This window comes from Nanorana parkeri, unplaced genomic scaffold, assembly GCF_000935625.1.
Source record: "Nanorana parkeri isolate BGI_ZX_2015 unplaced genomic scaffold, ASM93562v1 scaffold1568, whole genome shotgun sequence".
Classification (NCBI taxonomy): domain Eukaryota; kingdom Metazoa; phylum Chordata; class Amphibia; order Anura; family Dicroglossidae; genus Nanorana; species Nanorana parkeri.
The window spans coordinates 235,120-243,169 of NW_017307836.1; the positions used below are offsets into that span (position 1 = coordinate 235,120).

The window sequence follows — 8,050 nt, forward strand, 5'->3', positions numbered from 1 at the left end:
ATAATTGTCTATTTTGTCAGCCAGCCCAGAGCTAACCTTTAACAGAACTATCCACTTGTTGATTAACGCAACTATTTTCTGTGTGTTAAATGCAGCAACCTCTTTGACAGTCTGTTGAATAAGAAAGTCTAGTAATAAGGAAATATCCATTACTATGCTCTGTTCTTTAAACATAAGCATGCATTATTAAGTCAAGCTGAACATATAGCTTATAAAACATTTAAAAGACTGTACTTGCCTTTTTAATATGAAAACTAAAGGCATAAGCCAAATGTATGGCCAAGCCTCCCTCTCCTCTTCTAGATCATGTCCCAGCCTGCATTTTGCTTTAGTTTTACCTTGTTCCTCTAGCAAGAAATAGCTTTTATTACATCCTATAATTAGAGGTGCACCGAAATGGAAATTTTAGAAACGAAACCGAAATAAAAATAAATTGTCAAACCGATACCGAAAATGTTTTTTATTTTAATTTTTTAAAATATTTTATTTTTATATTCATTTTTTATTAAATATTTTTATTTTTTACATTACTTTTAGGGGCTTCGGGGAAATATTAGGGGTCTGAACAGACCCCTGATATTTCCCTTTTAAAATGGAAAAAGAGATTGAGAACACTGAGTCCCCTGATTTTTCTGTGTCCCCTGTTATCAATGAACAGGAATCATCTATACTGAGTGTTCCTGTTCATTGATAACATGAGGACAGAGTATGTTTACTATAACTGCAACTATGAATGTACAGGAGGTGATGTAGATCACTTCCCATTCATTCATAATTGAGGATATAGTTAACATACCATATCCTCAATTATATACAATACACTCAGTGATCACTGATCGCTGAGTGTGTGTACCTTGCTCTTCTCTCTGACACGCTGTCACAGGAGGCTGATCGAGCGGTGTAGGGAGGAGAGCCCAGCCTCCTGTGACAGCGCAGCCTGTCTCCGCCCCCACACCGCTCTGCAGGACTGTGATAGGCTGCTGAACGGTGTGGGAGGAGAGACGCCGGCCGCTCACAGCGCTCTCCTCTCGCAGTGCTCGGCAGGCTGCCACACTTTCTCTCCTCCCGCTGGGACATAGAGCAGCACCCAGCGGGGAGGAAAGAAAGCAGGGATGTGCCGATGTATGGGCAGGAAAATTGCACTTTCGGCATTTAAGGGGGATAAGCAGGGTTCCATGTGTTCACTCCTATTGATGTAAACAAGCCCCCCAGAAATGCATCACCCTAGAACTCTTACTGTAAACACTGTGTGGGAAGACTCATTGGAGTCAAGGCGCACCAGCATTGTTTTGCTGGGGAAAAAAAAAATCAGTGCATGCATGTGGGGAAGGAAACAGGGCCACGAGACAGGTGGAGTTTTAAAATCCAGCAGGGGAGAACTCAGACAGTGCTGATTACACAGCTTAGGATTTCACTGCAGCAGAGGCAATGTTGTCAGCTCACTGAAGGAAGTTGGGTGCTCACTGGATTTCTGGCAGGATCACAATGTACTTCTCTCCCGTTCATTGAAGGAAACAGGGCAACAGATCGTAGATCCTGTATGGTAGGGTATATCGCCACCTGCAGGAGTAGGACGCTAGGCACATAACAAAAAGACAAAAAACAGCCTAGGGGCGGCCCCTGCTGGTGGCCCAACCCCCCACCTGCTGACAAGTCTCCAGTTTTTTGCCTAGCGTCAGGAGTAAGGAGCTAAAATTTTTCGATGGGCCCGGGGGGTGGTCCCTACGCCGGGAGTTTTTTCATCCACTCTGTCTTCGCTGGGGGAAACCAGATGTGGACCTTCTGGCGTCTCGTCTCAACGGAGAGGTGGAGAGGTTCGTGGCCCGGGGGCTGGATCCCTGGGCGTTGCCGGGGATGCCCTGGTGGCTCCTTAGGTGCCTTACGGTCCGATACATATTGAGCAGAGCTATGGCTGGTTAGCATAGTGCACTATAAACCTTTCAAATTAGACATCTTGGTTTTATCACTGAGCCATTCCTCCATGAAAAAAGATGTGTCTCCAAAAAATGCAAAGCAGTCGGTAATTAAAGTGCATATTGTAAATGCATTATACATAAGAGAAACATTAACTTAAACCTAAAGTTACCTCATTCCACTTCATGGGTGTAGCAGTTCTAAGATAGCCCTAATCAACCCGTACCAGGTTTTCTGTACTTTTTAAAGGGATAAAACGGGGAAGTCTTCATGTATTGCAGACATTTACTGCATGTTTTTTTTTTTGGTGCTTTTGCCAAGACTTTCACTTAAATGGGCAAACTACAGACGGAAGACAATAGTTGGCTATAAATAAACCATAAGGATGGCTGCAAACCCTTGTATGCGGTTTATTTTTTAATGTACTGTTTATCAGAAAACCTGGTTGGTACAGTAATGATGAATTGCCATTTGTTTGATGGTGTGTTTCTCACAGGAGGTGACACATTACCTGGTGAAGTGGTGCTCGCTGTCCTATGAAGAAAGCACTTGGGAGCTGGAGGAAGATGTTGATCCTGGCAAAATCAAAGAATTTGAAGTGCTTCAAGTTGTGCCTGAGCACACTGTCACAGTAAGTGTAATGTCTCCCTGTCTCATTTCCTTGTGCAGTCCTTACTGCAAATGCAAGCTACACATATCTAGAGACCTTTGTTTCAGAAGGCCAAATAAGATGTGTTTTTTTTCCCAGTAAGATATTAAGGCAAAAAGGTTCTCAGGCCCCATTCACACTTGTGATATTGCAAATCGCACGTTTGTCATTTGCGTGATAGTGCACGATTTTCCGCGCGATATCGCGCATTGGGCTGAGTACAATCGCACGACATCCGCACCAAAAAAGGGTCCTGCACCAGCGACGAGCTACAGGCGACATGGAGCTGTAAATGGGAACAGCTCCGTTGACATGCATTGGACTTAGTACACAGAAAGGAGCGGAAATATGCGCGATTTTGCAGCGTAAATTCACGCGATAAACCGCTCAGTGTGAATGGGGCCTTAGAGTTTTTAGAATCAGCCCATCCAATACAATGTTTCTTTATCATCCATTCAGGGACACAGGAGTTAAGATACAGTCAGGTTATACTTCTGCCTACAGGAACAGTGGCAAATAAAATAAAATCATAGACTAACCCAAGGTAACCCCTCCTCTATACTCCGCATTACTCACTTTTTTTTTTGCAAGTGTCTTAGAAGGATAGAAGTCTTATTCAGCTTTTAAGAAAAGTCTAACCAATTTTTTTTTTTTTCCTTTTGATTGACTTTTGGATTCTTTTTTATTACTACATTGCTGTGTGAGCTGGTCTCTGCATGGCAGCGATCTGGATGGGTTTGACTTCGGATGGCCATATCTAGACCTGCTGAAATGTGACCTTAAGGCACAGGCTTCTGCTGGTTGTGCTTTCCAGACATCACGTACTGGTATAAGGTAGCTGCGAAGCACTTTCCAGTTCCAGAGCCATGATATTACCTCAGCACTTGCCCTGTCTCTGAAGACTCACTCTGTTGAGTAGGCTGATCAGACGCATAACTGTTTGGAAGGCATCTACTCGGTATCCTCTGATCCGTCTGGAATCCAGTGACCCTTTTAATTTATAGGGTTTACATCACTGGAGTCTCCCTCAGGCCAAGGTGAGGCTGAGTCCCTTATCCTGTCACCAGAAGCCTCTATTGCAGTCACTGGAAAGTTTGTGGTCAAATTCATTCAGTTTCTTGTGGATACTGACTCCAGATGTTTTAGGTGCTCTCCCGCTCCATCACCTGCAGAATCTGTCACTGACCTTCCCAAGGCCTTAAAACAGGCTGGGACACCGGTCACTGTGACCATCTCTGACTCCCAGGGGTCTAGCTCTGAAGAGACTGTTTTAGAGGCAGCACAGTCTCTCACAGCAACATTTGGAAAATAAGGGGTCTTTTTGGCCCCATTGATGCAGTACACGCTACCCTGCATTTGGAGGATTATCCTGCTGTCTCCAACCTTGGGTCTTTCTGAGCTCTTACAGCTGAAAAAAAAATCATTTAAAAAATAAGTACACCACAAGAAAAATTGTTGACTTTGTAATCGTATTTGATCAGGCAAACAGGTTACCTTTTGCTTACAGGTAAAGGTGATATACCTGAGCAAATACTATGAAATGTTGTCCGGACACCATTCAGCTTAAGAATATCATCTTTATTGACGTTCTTGCATTCTTAACGTGAAAAATGCAACGTTTTGGAACCACGCAGGGTTCCTTCATCAGGCTTTCACGCTTTGCCTGATGAATGAACCCTGGGTGGTTCCGAAGCGTTTCATTTTGTCACATTATGCTGCAAGAATGTCAATTAGGATGATTTTCTTAAGCTGAATAGTGTTCGGACAACATATTTCATAGCGTATGCTGTAGTGCCATCCACCTGTTGTTTCAGCACCCAAGGGATTTACAAGAAGGGACTTCTAGGGATATTACTATTATACCTGAGCAAATGGCACATAATATTGACATGGTTTATCCATCCTCCTTTATCTAAATCTAAAATTCTAAAGCGAAAATGCAGCTTTGTCACCTGTTAATTATGTATTTAAATTATTAAAAACTTGGCCAGAGATTTTTTTGTTGTTGTAATTTTTAATGAACTATTGTGTTTCCACAGGAGCGACCGCCTTCTGATTTGTGGAAGAAGCTGGAGTGTTCTCGCACATATAAAAATAACAACGAGCTAAGGGAATACCAGTTGGAAGGCATGAACTGGCTGCTCTTCAATTGGTACAACAGGTGAGACCGAGTGCATCAGATTGGTGTGGCTTGTGTATGGGGGTTGAATATGGATTGTTAACTGTTAAGCAGGATTTCAATTAAAAATGGTTTCAGTTTTTGAGTAAAGAGGAGTAGGATTCGATCCCCCAACCCCTATCCTTGATACTAGTAGTAGCAAGTTCTCTCCACTATGATTCTGCTGTGAGCTGAGCTTGCTGGTCCCTGGCTTCTAAAAATAAAGGAGATGGGACAACAGTCTGTTTTCAGGCTTCATTATTGGCTGGTGTTTTAAGTCTCATGTTTCAGACGATAGAAGAGGTACTTAGGCAGCTCAACAAATACTATGTGGGCCTGCAGGAGTTGAAAGTTTTGCTCTCTTGCACTGCTGGCATCTGACACTTCTGTGTGTGTCAGATACCTTGTCCCTAGATGGGTGCAGTGTTTTCTTCACAGCAGCTACTATGGTACTTCAGTAAATGGTAGACATAACAGCCGTCAGGAGGAACCATAGCACCCAGTGGGGGACCAGGTATCCTACACCCCTTTAAGTGTTGGATGCCAGTGTCAACTATAGCTATTCAAGGGAGTGACGATCACTTACCATTTGGCAGAAAGGAAAGTTATAAACAAGCAGCCTGTAAAAGAACATAAATTGTAACCTTGTAGAAATAGGGTCACTTTATTATTTTGATGTTTTGTAGTGTGAATGCTACTAATGGTAATGACTGCTTATTTACATTGTAGAAAGAACTGTATCCTGGCAGATGAGATGGGTCTTGGTAAAACCATTCAGTCAATCACTTTCCTCTCAGAGATTTTTTTCATGGGCATCCGTGGGCCTTTTCTGATTATTGCTCCGCTGTCCACCATCACCAACTGGGAGCGGGAATTTCGAACGTGGACCGAGATGAATACTGTGGTTTACCATGGGAGCCAAATCAGTCGGCAGATGATCCACCAGTATGAGATGTTCTACAGGGATGCTCAAGTGAGTCATTTTAAGTTGCTGTATCAATGCTACTGTCATGGAGGTCTTCAGTCGCTGTGGCTAGGGAGTACTCTTATCTTTATGAACACAGAGTCAGGGCTGTACGTTAATAAAGGGACTCCAGTTAAAGTTTTTTTTAACCTCTTTATATGGCAGCTTCATCATAACAAGGAGTAGTACACTGGCCTCCATCCCTTAATTACTTCCAGATTATAATAATGAAAAAGGCTGGGGGTATTTAAGCAGATCATTTTTTTTTTCTTCTTGCTTATTGTAGGACACAACAGGCATCTGTGATTATTAGCATGTCCCACAGATTTTACCGATGAACATTCTGTTTTGGCTGGGCAATGGCTTATTCGCATGCTGTCTTACTAGAGAACCCTGGCAGGGAGCTTTCCTGATAAGTTGCTGCACCCTTACAGCTAGGTTTTATACTGAGCAGTAGCATTGCCCTCTTTCTGTGCTGGATTCTTCATTGGTTTATCATGACTACGAAACTGGGTTACCTTTTGCTAGGGTCCTAGAGATGTTTCTAGTTGATCTAAGGGCATGATCAACTTTGGGTCCTCCAGCGCCCGATGCTGCTGCCATTGCGTAAACTGCAGTCCAACCCTTCCAAATACTTACCTCTGTTGTGGAACATGGTACCCTGGAGCTGAGTGGCTTCTAGTTTACTCCCTTTTTTGATTCTGGTGCAAAGCTGGTTTTGTGTGAGTCTGAGACACTGTTTGGCTGCCTCTGAGTGGTCCGCGCTGTTGTCTCACACACAACCTGGTTTTAAGATGGGGCTGAGAGACGAATTTGCAGCGGGTTAGTATTTACTTACTATTTGAATATAGATCAATTTTAACAACTTAGGTGATCAAAGCCCATCCAGTACTGAGTGTCAAGCACACTTGCCTTTTCAATAATGTGTAGTTATATTTTAAGCACATTTTCAAATTGTAGTAGTGTGTGTGTGTATGTATGTATGTATGTATGTATGTATGTATCTTTTTTTTTTAAACACTTTTACCTGTGAATAGGGAGGGCCAGTTCCAGGAATCTTCAAGTTCCATGTGGTCATCACAACTTTTGAAATGATCCTGGCGGACTGTCCAGAGCTGAAGAAAATCAGGTGGAGCTGTGTCATCATTGACGAGGCCCATCGGCTGAAGAACAGGAACTGCAAGCTCCTTGAAGGACTGAAACTTATGGCACTGGTGAGTGAAGGCAGTATTGGGTTGCGAAGTGGCTTTCTTTTTACACCATATGCCAGAGCATTGATTTTGTTTACAATTCAAAGTGCGGCTTAGAAAATGACTTAGCCTTGCGAGAACTTTTAGGTTGCAAGACGCGAGGGGGTTTCCCATGCACAAACGTTAACATATTGGTCTTCACTCCAGATTCACTCAGTGCCAGTCCTCTACTCTCATTCACTGAATTTGACTTGCGCTTTAGAACTGTGCCGGTACGTACAGTACAGATGCTCACACTGCAATTTCACCTGCAATTTGATCTCTGCTGGAAAACTCAGCTTATTGTATTATAAGTTATGCCATTCTTTTCTATATGTTGTAAGAAAGGTCAGACATATGCATGGGGAGCACCACTTGGCCCATTCAGGTTTTGGGGTTTGGTGGTGTATTCATTTGGGTTTCCTTATAAAATTGTATTCTTGTTGCAATAAGGGCATGCATTTTCTTTTTCCTGTCTGTTAGGAACAGAAGGTACTTCTCACTGGAACTCCCCTACAGAACTCGGTGGAAGAGTTGTACAGCCTGCTCAACTTCTTAGAACCAAATCAGTTCCCTTCTGAAAGCACTTTTCTGGAGGAGTTTGGAGACCTTAAAACTGAAGAACAAGTAAGAGGATCTCTCTAAGACTGCGATTTGATAATCGGAAAAGGGACTTGAAGAGTGATAGCAGAAGTAGAGCATAATCCTGATTTTGTAAAGAGCTGTGATGGTAAACTTTCTTTAGCTGGTTGCATATATGTTGATGTCATGTTGGCGAATCTGCTACTGGCATCACACTACTGTTTCACTTTACATAATGGATGCAAATCTCAAGATGGCCAGAACACGGCAACATTTTGATCGCTAGCAGATGAGCAGCAACAAAATGACATAGCACTGATTTGGTCAGCCAAACAGGAAGGTACATGGACTCTTCATAATTTTGTGACTGGCAATCTGTTGCCAGCGAATTAATCGTTAGTGGACATGGTCCATTGACTGAACTATCCTTGTTGGTTTGCACAGCAATAAATAACAAAGACATTAAGACAACTAAACCAAATGAAAACATTTCTTTAGGACAGTTGAACAGTTCGGCATGTACGGTGTATGAACATTTTTCTTTAGGGGGGGGG

The 8,050-nt window shown here is 42.8% G+C and overlaps 1 protein-coding gene across 1 annotated transcript in view; it reads left to right on the forward strand.

The window, feature by feature from the left end:
- CHD6 (chromodomain helicase DNA binding protein 6) overlaps positions 1–8,050 on the forward strand; it is a 60,506-nt gene that overhangs the window by 17,199 nt on the left and 35,257 nt on the right. Inside the window, exons 9-13 of the mRNA XM_018570659.1 lie at positions 2,411–2,545; positions 4,603–4,724; positions 5,451–5,694; positions 6,723–6,899; positions 7,398–7,541. Coding sequence (XP_018426161.1) covers positions 2,411–2,545; positions 4,603–4,724; positions 5,451–5,694; positions 6,723–6,899; positions 7,398–7,541 — 822 coding nt within the window. The remainder of the gene's footprint in view (positions 1–2,410; positions 2,546–4,602; positions 4,725–5,450; positions 5,695–6,722; positions 6,900–7,397; positions 7,542–8,050) is intronic.